The sequence below is a fragment of the Scyliorhinus canicula genome, chromosome 15 (genome assembly GCF_902713615.1).
Source record: "Scyliorhinus canicula chromosome 15, sScyCan1.1, whole genome shotgun sequence".
NCBI lineage: Eukaryota > Metazoa > Chordata > Chondrichthyes > Carcharhiniformes > Scyliorhinidae > Scyliorhinus > Scyliorhinus canicula.
Window position 1 is genome coordinate 37,007,642 of NC_052160.1, and position 17,326 is coordinate 37,024,967.

Here is a 17,326-nt window from a genome sequence, read left to right on the forward strand (position 1 = left end):
CAAGAGCAGAGTATGAAGAACCATCAGGGCTCCTACAGAATGGGTGTCCTGGGAGGGAGGGCCTGTTTCCCGACCCCTCCCCCCGACATCCAAGAAGATGTCCTCAGGACCAGCACCATACTCACCCAGCTGAGAGAAGAACCCCTCAAGGAAGGGACACCCAACCAGATCATGGAAACCACTGGCATACGAAGGATACAGAAGGCCACCCTCACCTCCAGTTCCCAACCACGGAAACCAACTCCATTACGAACTGTTCAAAAACAGAGCAGATACTCTATTTGTTCCAAAAGTATCAAAAACGGCCAAAGAGAGAGACCCATACTAGGATAAAAGACAAACTCAACCCGAAGGAAGAGTCATAAACAACCAGTCCTCTCCAGGATAACAAGAGGACTGCCTGGCCCAATAAGGAATACAGCACAGATTCTCAAACCCAAAACTAACAAAGAAAGGCCCAAGACTGATTAGCACTAACTTCCACCCCTTTCCCCACTCCGGCTCAGCTCATCTTCCCTTGAAACGAGATAGTGAGGGAACAAGGAACACTCCACCACAAGGATTATCAGATATTATACGAACCAATACAGTTGGATTGAAACTGTGCACAAAATGTCCAAGGTGCTTAACACACGGGTGGTGCCGAGTCCAGAGATAGCGATCTTTGGAGTGTCAGAAGACCCGGGAGTTCAGGGGGCGAAAGAGGCCGACGTCTTGGCCTTTGCCTCCCTAGTAGCCCGGAGATTAATTTTATTAATGTGGAGGGACTCAAAGCCCCCGAGTGTAGAGACTTGGGTTACCGACATGGCTGGGTTTCTCAGCCTCGAGAAAATAAAGTTTGCCTTAAGAGCAGTGGCGGACCTACATTTTTGGGGCCCTGAAGCTTGAACTGTTAGGAGGGCCCCTTCGCAACCAGCAACGAGGTCTGGGTAACCACTGTTATCTTCTTCAATGGGGTTGTTCCACGACAGATCACCACAAATGTTTTTAAAATTTAACCACTACATCTCAGGTTTTTATTAAAATTGCTGTACTGGATTATCTCACATGTCCACGTCACTGGTGTGAATAAAACTTTCCTATGCCTTATAGTTTTTGAGTTATGGGGGAATGAAAATTAGGGAAATGTTATATACATGCATGATGCATCATAGAATGATGAAATAAAACAAAGAAAAGACGAAAGTCAATATAATGTTTTATTTTAGACACTTTGAGAATACATACTACATGAAGCGCATTTTACAAAATACTCTTTATTCTGTTTTTTCTCGCAACATATTCACTTACAGTTTTGTCATATGAGAGCTTCCTTGCAATGTCATTTTCCAGAGACAATATGCATAAAGAATTTAACCGCTCTTCAGTCATGGTAGACCGAAATTTGTTCTTTATAAAGGATAGCTTTGAAAAATTCCTTTCTGCTTCACAGCTCGTGATAGGCATTGTCAAGTACGGCTTAAGCGCAGTAATAATATTGGGGAACACTTCAATTAGGTGTTGCTCACAAATAAGCTGAAGAACTTCTGTGCGTTGCATTTTAGATGGCGTGTTTTCTTCTGTGTTCTGGGATTTCCTACGGTGCAAATATTCTTTGAACTGATAACACTCGTTTACTAATTTGTGGTCAATATCATCTTTGTAATACGACATTATAAGTTCAATACTGTCCTCATCAATTTCAGAATTGTTCACCAATTCTGAGAGGAATTTGAACCTTTTCGCAAACTGCTCATATGGGTCAATCCTCTTGCGAAACTGGATTATCAAGCAGTCATAGAGTTGATGTAGAACTTCTATCCTAAATTTGTCAGCTCCTCTCAAAGAAGCAATACCACTTGTTCCATCTGAAAATTTCCTTGTAACAATGCGTTTAGAAGCATCAGAATAACTTGAGGTGATATCTTCACACAAACCTTTTGCTTCTGATTCATAGTGTGCAATCGAACGGCTGAATTTTCTCCAAGTTCTTTAACAAATGAACGTAAAGATGATAGCAGCAGATAACCTTCAAATACATCAAAACCAGGGGTTTGGAGTTTCTTACTTGTTTTGTTGAAACGCTCCAGCACTTCTTCCCAAACGACTGTTAAAATAGCATATTCCAGTGAAGTTTGGCATGTTGTAGCCGACGCATCTGTGGGTCACCTAGAAGGATCGGCACCATTATTTTGAGTCCCCGGAGGAGGCGTGGGCCTTTGTGCAGGCCGAGAAATTGGACTCAAACTGAGGGTCTAAGATGGGTGATGCTGTATAATAGTGTATTGGTATTTGCTTGGTTTAGTGTAAGATGTGGTTTGGCCTTAGGGTGGGTGGGGTGATGTCGATTTGTCTTTTCTATATGGGTTTTTCTGTAGGGGTCTGGTGGACGGGTTCGGGCAGAGGGGTAAACGGGGAGTTCGGGGAGCTGGTGGGGGGGACTGACAATTGGAGTGGCCCTGGAGGAGGCGGGGCCGGGCAGGGCGAAAGCACGAGCTTTCTGCGGGTTTCCCGCGCTGGGAGATGGTGGGGGCGGGGGCGGGGCTGAGAAGCGCGGGTCGTTGCTGGCTATTTTCTTTTCCCGCGCAAGAGTGGGGGGGGGGGAGGAGGACCCATTGACGGGCACAATGGAGGAGGGGTAGTCCCACGCGGGGAGGAGTCGGAGGTAGGGCGGGAGTCGCCGGGGTCAGCAGAAGTTAGCTGGCTCACGGGAGTGCTATGGAGGGAGGGGCGCGGCTAGGAGGGGTCCTAGCCTGGGGGGGGGGGGGGGGGGGGGGGGGGGGGGGGGGGGGGAGGCGGGGGGGGGGGGGGGGGAGGCGGGGCGGCGGGGCGGGGTACCGGGTTGCTGCTGAAACGGTCAGGAAGGAGCTGGAGGACGCAGGGGGTGCTGGAGGGGGGAGTTGCCGCCGTGGGAAACTGGCAGAGCGGGGGACGCTGGCCGGTGGCGGGCAAGGGATGGGGTATGGCTAATCGGCAGGGGAGGGGGGCAGGGAGCCCTCTGATCCGGCTGATAACCTGGAATGTGAGGGGGCTGAATGGGCCGGTCAAATGGGCCCGGGTATTTGTGCACCTGAAGGGGCTGAAGGCGGATGTGGCCATGCTCCAGGAGACACACCTGAGAGTGGTGGACCAGGTTCGGCTGAGGAAGGGATGGGTGGGCCAAGCATTTCACTCAGGGCTGGATGAGAAGAACATAGAACATAGAACATAGAACGATACAGCGCAGTACAGGCCCTTCGGCCCTCGATGTTGCACCGAATCGGGGGGTGGCGATCCTGGTGGGGAAGAAGGTGTCGTTTGAGGCATTAAATGTGGTGGCTGACAGTGGCGGGAGATATGTGATGGTGAGTGGTAAGCTGCAGGGGGAGCGGGTGGTGTTGGTGAATGTTTACGCCCCAAATTGGGACGATGCGGGGTTTATGCGGCGTATGTTGGGCCGCATTCCGGACCTGGAGGTGGGGGGCCTGATCATGGGGGGGGGACTTCAACACGGTACTGGATCCCCCATTGGATCGATCCAAGTCCCGGACGGGTAGGAGGCCGGCGGCGGCTAAGGTGTTGAGGGGATTTATGGACCAGATGGGGGGGTGGATCCCTGGAGGTTTGCAAGGCCAAGGGCCAGGGAGTACTCGTTTTTCTCCCACGTACATAAGGCCTACTCGAGGATTGATTTTTTATGTCCTGAGCAGGGGGTTGGTTTCGAGGGTGAAGGATGTGGAATGCTCCGCCATTGCCATTTCAGATCATGCCCCGCACTGGGTGGACCTCGGGCTGGGGGAAGCGAGGGACCAACGTCCGCTCTGGCGCTTGGAGGTGGGGCTGCTGGCAGATGAGGAGGTGGCCGGAAGGGTCCGGGGGTGTATCGAGAGGTACCTTGAGGCCAATGACAACGGGGAGGTCCGAGTGGGGACGGTCTGGGAGGCATTGAAGGCGGTGATGAGGGGGGAATTGATCTCCATCCAAACCCATAGGGAGAGGGGGGAGCAGAGGGAGAGGGAGAGACTGATAGGGGAGATGGTGCGGGTGGATAGGAGATAGGCGGAGGCTCCAGAGGAGGGATTGCTGGGGGAGAGGCGTAGCCTTCAGGCCAGATTCGACCTATTGACTACCAGAAAGGCGGAAGCCCAGTGGAGGAAAGCACAGGGGCGGTGTATGAACACGGGGAGAAGGCGAGCAGGATGCTGGCGCACCAGCTCCGGAAGCGAGACGCGGCCAGGGAGATTGCGGGAGTGATGGATAGAGCTGGGAAGGTGGTGCGGAGGGGAGTAGATGTTAATGGGGTCTTCGGAGACTTCTATGGGGAACTGTACCGGTCGGAACCCCCGGTGGAGGGGGGTGGAATGGGGCGCTTCTTGGACAAGCTGCGATTCCCGAGGGTGGAAGAGGAGCAGGTGGAGGGACTAGGGGATGATGGTCAAAGGGATAGGGAGCATGCAGTCGGGGAAGGTGCCGGGGCCGGACGGGTTTCCGGCGGAATTTTATAAAAGGTATGCGGACCTGTTGGGCCCCCTGTTGGTCCGGACCTTTAACGAGGCAAAGGAGGGGGGGGGCTATGCCCCCAACTATGTCACGGGCGCTGATTTCCTTGATCCTGAAGCGGGACAAGGACCCTCTGCAGTGTGGATCATATAGGCCGATTTCGCTGCTAAACGCCGACGCTAAGCTGCTGGCAAAGATCCTGGCCACTAGAATAGAGGATTGCGTGCCCGAGGTCATTCATGAGGACCAGACGGGGTTTGTGAAGGGAAGGCAGTTGAATGCGAACGTGCGAAGGCTCCTCAATGTCATTATGATGCCGGCCATAGAACATAGAACAGTACAGCACAGAACAGGCCCTTCGGCCCTCGATGTTGTGCCGAACAATGATCACCCCACTTAAACCCACGTAACCTGTATACCCGTAACCCAACAATCCCCCCATTAACCTTACACTACGGGCAATTTAGCATGGCCAATCCACCTAACCCGCACATCTTTGGACTGTGGGAGGAAACCGGAGCACCCGGAGTAAACCCACGCGCACACGGGGAGGACGTGCAGACTCCACACAGACAGTGACCCAGCCGGGAATCGAACCTGGGACCCTGGAGCTGTGAAGCATTGATGCTAACCACCATGCTACCGTGAGGCCCATGAAGGGGAGGCGGAGATAGTGGTGGCATTGGATGCGGAGAAGGTCTTTGATAGGGGTGAGTGGGAGTATTTGTGGGAGGTGCAGGAGAGGTTTGGGTTTGCGGAGGGGTTTATCCGGTGGGTGAGGCTGCTCTACGAGGCCCCGATGGCGAGTGTAGCCACAAATAGGAGGAGGTCGGAGTACTTTCGGCTGTACCGGGGGCCGAGACAGGGGTGCCCCCTGTCCCCCTTGCTCTTTGCATTGGCGATTGAGCCCCTGGCCATGGCATTGAGGGAGTCAGGGAACTGGAGGGGCCTGGTGCGGGGTGAGGAGGAGCATCGAGTGTTGCTGTACGCGGACGACCTGTTGCTGTATGTGGCGGACCCGGTGGGGGGGATGCCGGAGGTGATGAGGATTCTTAGTGAATTCGGGGGTTTCTCTGGGTATAAGTTGAACCTGGGCAAGAGTGAGTTGTTTGTGGTGCATCCGGGGGATCAAGAGGAGGGGATTGGTAGGCTCCCACTGAGGCAGGCAGGGAAGAGCTTCAGGTACCTAGGGGTCCAGGTGGCGGGGAGCTGGGGGGCCCTGCACAAGCTCAACCTCACAAGGTTGGTGGAGCAGATGGAGGAGGAGTTTAAGAGGTGGGATATGTCACCGCTGTCACTGGCGGGGAGGGTGCAGTCCGTTAAGATGACGGTGCTCCCGAGGTTTTTGTTCCTGTTCCAGTGCCTCCCCATGCTTATCCCGAAGGCCTTTTTTAGGAGGGTCAACAGGAGTATTACGGGATTTGTGTGGGCGCATGGGACTCTGAGGGTTCGAAGAGTGTTTCTGGAACGAGGCAGGGATAGGGGGGGCTGGCGTTGCCCAACCTCTGTGGGTACTATTGGGCTGCCAACGCAGCGATGGTGCGTAAGTGGGTAATGGACGGGGAAGGGGCAGCATGGAAGAGGATGGAGGTGGCGTCCTGTGTGGGCACGAGCCTGGAGGCGCTGGTAACGGCACCGTTGCCGCTCCCTCCAACGAGGTATAGCACGAGCCCGGTGGTGGCGGCTACCCTCAAAATTTGGGGGCAATGGAGACGACATAGGGGAGAAGTGGGGGGCTCGATGGAGGCCCCGATACGGGGGAACCATCGGTTTGTCCCAGGGAGCATTGATGGCGGATTTCTGGGCTGGCACAGGGCAGGGATTAAGAGGTTGAGGGACCTGTTTGTGGAGGGGAGGTTCGCGAGCTTGGGGGAGTTATAGGGGAAGTTTGGGCTCCCCCCGGGGAACATGTTTAGGTACATGCAGGTTAGGGTGTTTGCCAGGCAGCAGGTGGAGGGGTTCCCCTTGCTGCCCCCACGAGGGGTGCGGGATCGGTTGCTTTCGGGGGTGGGGTTGGAGGAGGGAGGATTTCGGACATATACCGGGTAATGCAGGAGGTAGACGAAGCCTCGGTGGAGGAACTGAAGGGTAAATGGGAAGAGGAGCTGGGTGAGGAGATTGAGGAGGGGACATGGGCGGATGCCCTGGAGAGAGTGAATTCCTCCTCTTCCTGTGTGAGGTTTAGCCTCATACAGTTCAAGGTGCTGCATCGGGCCCACATGACTGGGACGAGGATGAGTAGGTTTTTCGGGGGCGAGGACAGGTGTGCTAGGTGCTCGGGGAGCCCAGCGAACCACGCCCATATGTTTTGGGCGTGCCCAGCGCTGGGGGAGTTTTGGAAGGGGGTATCAAGGACGGTGTCGAGGGTGGTGGGATTCAGGGTCAAGCCAGGCTGGGGACTCGCAATTTTTGGGGTTGCATTGGAGCCGGGAGTGCAGGAGGTGAAAGAGGCCGGTGTTCTGGCCTTTGCATCCCTAGTAGCCCGGCGGAGGATATTGCTCCAATGGAAGGATGCGAGGCCCTTAAGCGTGGAGGCCTGGATCAATGATATGGCGGGGTTCATTAAATTGGAGAAGGTGAAATTTGCCGAGGGGATCAGTACAAGGGTTCTTTAGGCGGTGGCAGCCTTTCCTGGACTTCCTGGTGGAACGGTAGGGAAATAGGCCGGTAGCAGCAGCAACCCGGTGGGGGTGGGGGGGGGGGGTGTTGGATCGGTGGGAGGGAGAACTGTGTACATGGGTTTGTGGGATGTGGCGGGTGTTATCTCTTTCCCTTTTGTTGTTTGGGTGTTCTTTTGTTTTTTTTCTTTTGTTTGTAGTTGCTTTTGAAGTGGGGTGGGTATTGTTCTTGGGGTGTTACCGCGGTTGTTTTGTTAATAGAGTTGAGATGTTTATATTTTGTAAAAATTTCAATAAAATTTTTTTTTTTTTAAAGTGAAGGGGCTGCACATGGTACACAGTCTGCGTACCTGTTAATGTTTTTAAAGAGTGCTTGCAGCCCTTTTTCCGAGCCCTTCATGTTAGATGCATTATCGTAGGACTGACCACGGATATTTTCAAGCGAAAGCTTATGTTCACCCAGGACTTCTTGTATTTTGTTGAACAAGGTCATGGATGAATGGTTTTCTATCGGTACAAATGTTAAAAATCTCTCACAGGCTTTTCCATTATAGCAGTATCGAACCATAATTACCAGCTGGTCAACATGTGTCAGGTCAGGCGTAGAGTCAACAATAATAGAGTAGTATTTGGTGTCTAGGTTGTTGATTTGATTCACAATTTAATCTTGCACATGTTTTCCCATGATTTCTATCAATTCTTCCTACATGGGTTTGGATAGGTAAGTAGCATTTACTTTTTCATTTTTACATCTCTCGAGATGTTCATGTAAAAATGGGTCGAACTCTGCAATAAGTTCAATGCCCCCATGAAGTTTTCATTATTTGGTGAGCCCCACTTCTCCTCATGACCTCTAAATGCCAAACCTCTCATTTAAAAACTTTATAAGAGCTGCAACTCTTTTCAGTACTTCATCATCATCACCTGTATCAAAAGCATCAACAGTGGGTTGAATATTGCTAGAAAGAGCTCCCATGGTTTGTGCACTATCACTGGCTTCAATGGTGTTTGCTTGGCTTGTTTCAACTGTAGGTGTTGACAAACTTGACATTGCAAAATAGTTTGTTAGTTTTTGACATTTAGAAATGTTGTCACATCGCTTTTCATCGAGTTTGCGTTTTTGGTATCCACTTAAGTAATTTTGTGAACTCATTGTTATTCCTCTAGGGTCTTAACCTCTGTTAAAAAGGGGAAAAAATTACATTAGCCACAGCAGAACAGCCAACTTACCGCGACACTCCACCTTTACAACATCTTTGCTACTGACTCTCAAACTTTGGGATTGTTGAAATATATACAACAAAAAATTAATCAATTTGAGTCGTGTGACTATTGTCACATGCTTTGAAAGGAAAAAAAATTAGGTCTACTTTCTGAGAAAGCGTTTTTTTACAAACCCCTTCTCAGAAAGTAAAGTACCATTTTTTAAGATTTATAATAAATAAGCTAAATAGGCTAAACTAGGCTATGTTCAAGCTAGCCTACGCTAGGCTAGACTAAGTTAGGTAAGACTAGGCCACCAAAACTCATAGGCTAAGGTAATGTAACATATTAAGCTTAGGCTAATCTAACACTATTTCACCTTTATTACTTACCTTACTTTTCTAAATGTAACATTTAATTTTGAGTATATTGTATCCTTATGAACACTTTATTGAAAAAAATTCTTGTCTAGATTGCTATCACGAGTGCTATCACGTTGAAAATTCACGTTCGCATTGTGATTGCCTTTTCAACGGCTCCTCTTTTTTGTTACGACACGTTATCTACTGTTTGTATTTCTGTCATAAATGTTAATAGTGTTTTTAATTATTTATAATTTTATATTAAATATATTTAGAATGAAATATCCTTAATTTGAACGTTTTTTCGTTTACGGCTAGCCTACACGATACTTTAATAACCGTTTCATTTTTATTTTAACTATTATTTTGTATTGAATTACACTATATTATTAATATTATTATTTGTTAAAAACCTCTTCCCATACAGTAGACCCAAAATTTTTAAGCAATATGGACTAAAGTCGCTTCTGGGGCCCCTCTGGGATTAGGGGGTCCTGAAGCTTAAGCTTCACTAGTTTCATAGTAGATCCCCCACTTCGTAAGAGGGTCTACGCTAGGGTTCTCTCGGAGGTGGCAGCCGTTCGTCGACTTTCTCGGGGAAAATTAAAATGTCAGCAGCAGCAGCAATCCGTGGTTGGGGTGGGGGGGGGGGGGGGGGCGCGGGGGGGGGGGGGGGGGGGAGTGCTTCATTGGGATGGTGTGGGAAGGCGGGATCGCGTGGGGTAATGTCTATTTAATTGTTATTGTATATTCTCTTTTTGCACTATGTTAATGTTCACTCTAGTTTGTTTTGTTATTATGGTTACTACTGTTTTATTTTGAAAAATTCTGCAAAACCTTAATAAAAATACTTTTAAAAAAAAGAAACTGTACACAAATCCCACTTTCAATATTCATCTCAACATAATATGAACTTGCCAAATCAGAATAACCAATGGTACAGGCCATAATACCAATATTGCACATTTCTCTGTAAGGAAAGAAAAAGACAACGTCATCAGCAGGGAGCAATGTCCAGGATAACATTTTAGTTTAGACAGGCAGCATGGTCGGTGCAGGCTGGGAGGACCGAAGGGCCTGTTCCTGTGCTGTTCTTTGTTCTTTGATAACAACTGAGTTACAGGATAATCCCCAGGAGAAAGACTTAATCACGGACGCACAAAGGACGCAAAGGCCAAGAATAAAACAGAATCAGCGAGCACCCCTCAGACTCTTTCAAGGGTTCCAGTGGTCAAAGTATGAAGCATCAATACTTCTACCATGCCATCTCACCAGCACCCAGATGGCCGACAGCCCAGGCCCTGGCCAGGGCGGGGGTAGGGATTCAGCCAGTTCAGCCACCTCCAACACTCATGACCAGCATCAGGAACATGACGAAACAGGACCCGTGATCGGCAGGCCAAAATGACCCGGGGCCTCGAAGATAGAATATATTATGTGTGGGTGATCTTTGTGAGGGGTTTGCAGGGTGGAAGGTGTAGTGATCACAAAGACACACAAAGCTTTTTTGAAGAACTAAACTAATTTACTTAACACTACTAAATTTAAGTTCGACTTTACTTTAAATAGCAAACATACATGTAATAATTAAACTACACTCACTAATACTATCTCGATCTACTAGCTATAACTATTGTATCTTAACTAGCTCTGCAATATATTATGAATCTTGTCTTCTTCAGCTCCAATCTAATCTCCTTCCCCAAGCCCGAGAGCCAGTGTAATTTTTGTACTGACCCTTAGCTCCCTCTAGTGGCTAGTCTTAACATAACATTAACTCTTCACATGCATTTGTATAATGTCACATTATGCTCTATCGAATCTGGTACGATACTCCCATCCTCCAAATCGAGATCCCCGAAACATGGCAAGATATTCTCAAACTCACTCGGGGAGTCTTTCACCACCTCGCATCAAGGACCAGCCCATCAGTGCACCCTTCCCGGTCTCTCTCTCAGTCTCTCTCTCGGTCTCTCTCAATCTCTCTCTCTCTCACTCTCAGTCTGTGCCTCTCTCTCTCTGTCTCTCTCTCTCTCTCTCAGTCACTCTCTCTGGGCGGAATTCACCGCAACGGCCGACGCCAGAGTGAAACCCGGAATGTTTCACTCCGGTGTCGGAGGCCGCTCCTCGCCCCCTATTCTCCACCCCCCCCCCCCCACCCCCGGGGGGGGGGGGGGGGGGGGGGGTGCTAGGAGCGGCATTGCGGGAAACTCGGCCGCCGGGCCTTGACGCTTGCGTCAAAGCGGCGCGCCGAGAATGCACGGTTGCCGTCTTCCCCTCCGCTGCCCCGCAAGACGTTGCGGCTTGATCTTGCGGGGCGGCGGAGGGGAAAGAGTGCATCGTTTACAGATGCCGGCCCGATGATCGGTGGGCACCGATCGCGGGCCAGTCCCCTCCTGAGCACACCCGTGGTGCTCAATCCCCCCTCCGCTCCCCACAGGCCCCACACTTACCTGTCGCGCACTGTTCACACCGGCAGCGACCAGGTGTGGTTGCCGCCGGCGTGAACCCGTCAGGGTCGTCAGGCCGCTCGGCCCATCCGGGCCGAAGAATCGGCGGGAAAAACGTGACACGCCGTTTTGGGGGGGGTGGGGGGGGGGGGGGGGAACCGCGGGGGGTGCCAGAGCACGGCCCTCCCGCGATTCTCCCACCCGGCGTGGGGAGCGGAGAATCGCGCCCTCTCTCTCTCTCTCTGTCTCTCTCTCTCTCTGTCTCTCTCTCTCTCTTACTCTCTCTCTCTCTGTCTCTCAAGGGATGCCAACCCATGCAGCAGTGTCCCGACACTGCAAAAGCGTGCTCTCACCAGGGACAGTGCTCTTTCTATTGCAAGAACCTCATTGTGTGTCTACATAGAAGTACTCTGCAACTCTTGGAATTGAGCCCTGATAACCGGTACCACAGAGTCCAGATTTTCAGCCATAGCAACATCTTCGCTGGCCGCCGTCATTTGACGAAGCACACAACACTGCCAAGATGGGAACCCACTCAATAGCAACTGCTCCACTGAAAGCAGAGCCCTACCCTAGCCCACACCAGCCACCACAAAGAAACGAGGATTTAAGTATTTGATTTCACCTTTTTCATGTGGAAACACTGGCCAAACACTTCTCGGGACATAGCACAAGCTATGTACACCAAGGAAAGACAAACGTGCACAGAGGTTAGCACGGTTGTTTCACAGCACCAGGGCCCCAGGTTTGATTCCCAGCTTGCGTCACTGTCTGTGTGGAGTCTGCACGTTCTCCCCGGGTCTGTGTGGGTTTCCTCCGGGTGCTCCGGTTTCCTCCCGCAAGTCTCGAAAGACGTGCTGTTAGGCGAATTGGACATTCTGAATTCTCCCTCTGTGTACCCAAACAGGCACCGGAGTGTGGCGACTAGGGAATTTTCACAGTAACTTCATTACAGTGTTAATGTAAGCCTACTTGTGATAATAATAAGAACTCTTATTATTATATAGAATGTGCACGAAGATGAAAAGATGGATTAAAAGACTATCAGAGCCGGTCCTCGTGAAAACGCAGCCCACACTTGTATCACGTGACCCCTATTTTTGGGAGTGTTTGAAACTCTGCTATCATCTGCCTAACCCCAGCTGTGCAAACACTGCCTGTTTCCTGACCTTTTGGAGACTGTAGGAGGGTGTAAGAGAATGTAGGAGGTTCTGGGGAGGTTCCTATCTCATCATGATGGTTTGGGAACTTGTAAGAACTTAATGACCATCAAAAAAAAGAACTTGCATTTATGTATCATCTTTCTCAGACACCTGACACGTTTTACAGCCAAAGACATTTTGAAGTGTCGTCAATGCTGGAGAAAAGTGACAGCCAAATAGTATATGGCAGGATGCCACAAAGAGAAATGTGTGGTAACGAGCAGATTTTAGTGAAGTTGGGTGAGGGAATATTCGTCAGTACAGAAGGGGGTAAGCTGCTTTTCCTTGAAATAGTGGTTGTGGGATCTTTTGCATCGGCTGAGAATGAAGACAAGGTCTCAATTGAACATCTCATCAAAAGGCAGTGCAGAACTCCCTCAGTACTTCCCCTCTGTCATTGCAGTGCTCCCACCCCGCTGACAATTCAGAGCTCCCTCAATGTTGCCCCTATGCCAGCATACTGCCTCCTCTATACTGTCCCTCCAAACAGTGCAACTGTAGCTCAGTACCGCCCCTTCAACAATGTAGCACTCTCTCAGTGTTGCCTGTCTAGTATTGTAGTGCTCCCTCGATACTGCCCCTCTAATAATGCAGCATTCCCTTCGTAGTGCACCAGAGTGTCAGTCTGGATTATGGACTCAGGTCCCTGGAGTGGGACTCAAACCCACCGCTTTCTGATTGAAAGGTGGCAGTGCTACTCATTGAGGTATGACTGACACTAGGAAGGAGTATTGTGCTTGTTCATCATTTAGATTGGCTCTTTGAATGATGTTGGCTGAATTGGTGCCTGGGGTGAGAGGGTTGTTCCATGAGGAAAGTGCTGACTAACTTGGGTCTATATTCTCTGAAGTTTAGAACAATGAGAGGCGGTCGCATTGAAACATCCAAGATTCTGAAGGGGCTTGACGGGCTAGACGCAGAGATTGTTTCTCATGGCTGGGGAAGCGAGAACACAGGCGCACAGTCTGAGGTCAAGGGTCGATCATTTGGGACTGAGATGAGGAGAAATCTCTTCGCTCAGAGGTTGTGAATCTCTGAAGTTCTCTACCACAGAGGGCAGTGGCTGTTCCGTTGTTGAGTATATTCAAGGCTGAGATAGAGTTTTGGTCCTTCAGGAATGGGAGATGGACAGGGAACTGGATTTGAAGCAAAACATCAGTTATGATCATATTGAATGGCTGAGCAGGCTCGAGGGGCTATATTGTCTTTTCCTGTGGCTATTTCTTGTGTTTTAATTCTAGCCGAGACAGACATTGCAGTTGGAACAGTATATTATCACCTGTTCTGTATTTTCTACAGACTAACGCTGCCAACAAAGAGCCAGCCCAGTCGCTGATCTCCCACAATGCTGCCAAAGGGAAGCCACCTGTCAACAGACCCAGTAAGTCATCCTCAGCACGAGGGCTTGAGTGCTGCCTGACACCAGAGATAATAACCAGCTCAGTTACACTGCAGGCTGACATGAAGAGCAGAAAAATAACAGCAAAATTCTACTGACACTGGAAATATGAAATGAAAGTTCGGCAGAAAGATCATTTCAATCTGAAACCTGACTCTGTTTCTCTCCACAGATGCTGCCAGATCTGCTAAGTTTATTCAGCATTTTCTGTTTTTATTCTGATGATCAGAGGGGTCAGTTAGCTGTATCTGGGCCAGAGAGACAACTGTACCTGGGACAGAGAGACAACTGTACCTGGGACAAAGAGACAACTGTACCTGGGACAGAGAGACAACTGTACCTGGGACAGAGAGACAACTGTACCTGGGACAGAGAGACAGTTGTACCTGGGACAGAGAGACAGCTGTACCTGGGACAGAGAGACAAACTGTATCTGGGACAGAGAGACAGCTGTATCTGGGACAGAGAGACAACTGTATCTGGGACAGAGAGACAGCTGTACCCGGGACAGAGAGACAACTGTACCCGGGACAGAGAGACAACTGTACCTGGGACAGAGAGACAACTGTACCTGGGACAGAGAGACAACTGTACCTGGGACAGAGAGACAACTGTATCTGGGCCAGAGAGACAACTGTGCCTGGGACAGAGAGACAACTGTATCTGGGACAGAGAGACAGCTGTACCTGGGACAGAGAGACAACTGTACCCGGGACAGAGAGACAACTGTACCTGGGACAGAGAGACAACTGTACCTGGGACAGAGAGACAACTGTACCTGGGACAGAGAGACAACTGTACTTGGGACAGAGAGACAACTGTATCTGGGCCAGAGAGACAACTGTGCCTGGGACAGAGAGACAACTGTACCTGGGACAGAGAGACAACTGTACCTGGGACAGAGAGACAACTGTACCTGGGACAGAGAGACAGCTGTACCTGGGACAGAGAGACAACTGTACCTGGGACAGAGAGACAGCTGTACCTGGGACAGAGAGACAACTGTACCTGGGACAGAGAGACAGCTGTACCCGGGACAGAGAGACAACTGTACCTGGGACAGAGAGACAACTGTACCTGGGACAGAGAGACAACTGTACCTGGGACAGAGAGACAACTGTACCTGGGACAGAGAGACAACTGTACCTGGGACAGAGAGACAACTATACCTGGGACAGAGAGACAACTGTACCTGGGACAGAGACAACTGTACCTGGGCCAGGGAGACAACTGTACCTGGGACACAGAGACAACTGTACCTGGGACACAGAGACAACTGTACCTGGGACAGAGAGACAACTGTACCTGGGACAGAGAGACAACTGTACCTGGGACAGAGAGACAACTGTACCTGGGACAGAGAGACAACTGTACCTGGGACAGAGAGACAACTGTACCTGGGACAGAGACAACTGTACCTGGGACAGAGAGACAACTGTACCTGGGACAGAGAGACAACTGTACCTGGGACAGAGACAACTGTACCTGGGACAGAGGGACAACTGTACCTGGGACAGAGAGACAACTGTACCTGGGACAGAGAGACAACTGTACCTGGGACAGAGAGACAACTGTACCTGGGACAGAGAGACAACTGTGCCTGGGACAGAGAGACAACTGTACCTGGAGACAAAGGAACAACTGTACCTGGGACAGAGAGACAACTGTACCTGGGACAGAGAGACAACTGTACCTGGGACAGAGAGACAACTGTACCTGGGACAGAGAGACAACTGTACCTGGGACAGAGAGACAGCTGTATCTGGGCCAGAGAGACAACTGTAACTGGGACAGAGAGACAACTGTATCTGGGCCAGAGAGACAACTGTACCTGGGACAGAGAGACAACTGTACCTGGGACAGAGAGACAGCTGTACCTGGGACAGAGAGACAGCTGTACCTGGGACAGAGAGACAACTGTACCTGGGACAGAGAGACAACTGTACCTGGGACAGAGAGACAGCTGTACCTGGGACAGAGAGACAACTGTACCTGGGACAGAGGGACAACTGTACTTGGGACAGAGAGACAACTGTACCTGGGACAGAGAGACAACTGTACCTGGGACAGAGAGATAACTGTACTTGGGACAGAGAGACAACTGTACCTGGGACAGAGAGACAACTGTACCTGGGACAGAGAGACAGCTGTACCTGGGCCAGAGAGACAGCTGTACCTGGGCCAGAGAGACAGCTGTACCTGGGCCAGAGAGACAACTGTACCTGGGCCAGAGAGACAACTGTACCTGGGACAGAGAGACAACTGTACCTGGGACAGAGAGACAACTGTACCTGGGACAGAGAGACAACTGTACCTGGGACAGAGAGACAGCTGTACCTGGGCCAGAGAGACAACTGTACCTGGGACAGAGAGACAACTGTACCTGGGACAGAGAGACAACTGTACCTGGGACAGAGAGACAACTGTACCTGGGACAGAGAGACAACTGTACCTGGGACAGAGAGACAGCTGTACCTGGGACAGAGAGACAACTGTACCTGGGACAGAGAGACAACTGTACTTGGGACAGAGAGACAACTGTATCTGGGCCAGAGAGACAACTGTGCCTGGGACAGAGAGACAACTGTACCTGGGACAGAGAGACAACTGTACCTGGGACAGAGAGACAACTGTACCTGGGACAGAGAGACAGCTGTACCTGGGACAGAGAGACAACTGTACCTGGGACAGAGAGACAACTGTACCTGGGACAGAGAGACAACTGTACCTGGGACAGAGAGACAACTATACCTGGGACAGAGAGACAACTGTACCTGGGACAGAGACAACTGTACCTGGGCCAGGGAGACAACTGTACCTGGGACACAGAGACAACTGTACCTGGGACACAGAGACAACTGTACCTGGGACAGAGAGACAACTGTACCTGGGACAGAGAGACAACTGTACCTGGGACAGAGAGACAACTGTACCTGGGACAGAGAGACAACTGTACCTGGGACAGAGAGACAACTGTACCTGGGACAGAGACAACTGTACCTGGGACAGAGAGACAACTGTACCTGGGACAGAGAGACAACTGTACCTGGGACAGAGACAACTGTACCTGGGACAGAGGGACAACTGTACCTGGAACAGAGAGACAACTGTACCTGGGACAGAGAGACAACTGTACCTGGGACAGAGAGACAACTGTACCTGGGACAGAGAGACAACTGTGCCTGGGACAGAGAGACAACTGTACCTGGAGACAAAGGAACAACTGTACCTGGGACAGAGAGACAACTGTACCTGGGACAGAGAGACAACTGTACCTGGGACAGAGAGACAACTGTACCTGGGACAGAGAGACAACTGTACCTGGGACAGAGAGACAGCTGTATCTGGGCCAGAGAGACAACTGTACCTGGGACAGAGAGACAACTGTATCTGGGCCAGAGAGACAACTGTACCTGGGACAGAGAGACAACTGTACCTGGGACAGAGAGACAGCTGTACCTGGGACAGAGAGACAGCTGTACCTGGGACAGAGAGACAACTGTACCTGGGACAGAGAGACAACTGTACCTGGGACAGAGAGACAGCTGTACCTGGGACAGAGAGACAACTGTACCTGGGACAGAGGGACAACTGTACTTGGGACAGAGAGACAACTGTACCTGGGACAGAGAGA

General features: G+C 50.6%; 1 protein-coding gene across 1 annotated transcript in view; it reads left to right on the plus strand.

The window, feature by feature from the left end:
- myo15aa (myosin XVAa) overlaps positions 1 to 17,326 on the plus strand; it is a 205,720-nt gene that overhangs the window by 112,014 nt on the left and 76,380 nt on the right. The window contains 1 exon segment of the mRNA XM_038821008.1: positions 13,593 to 13,674. Within this exon segment, the coding sequence (XP_038676936.1) occupies positions 13,593 to 13,674 (82 nt within the window).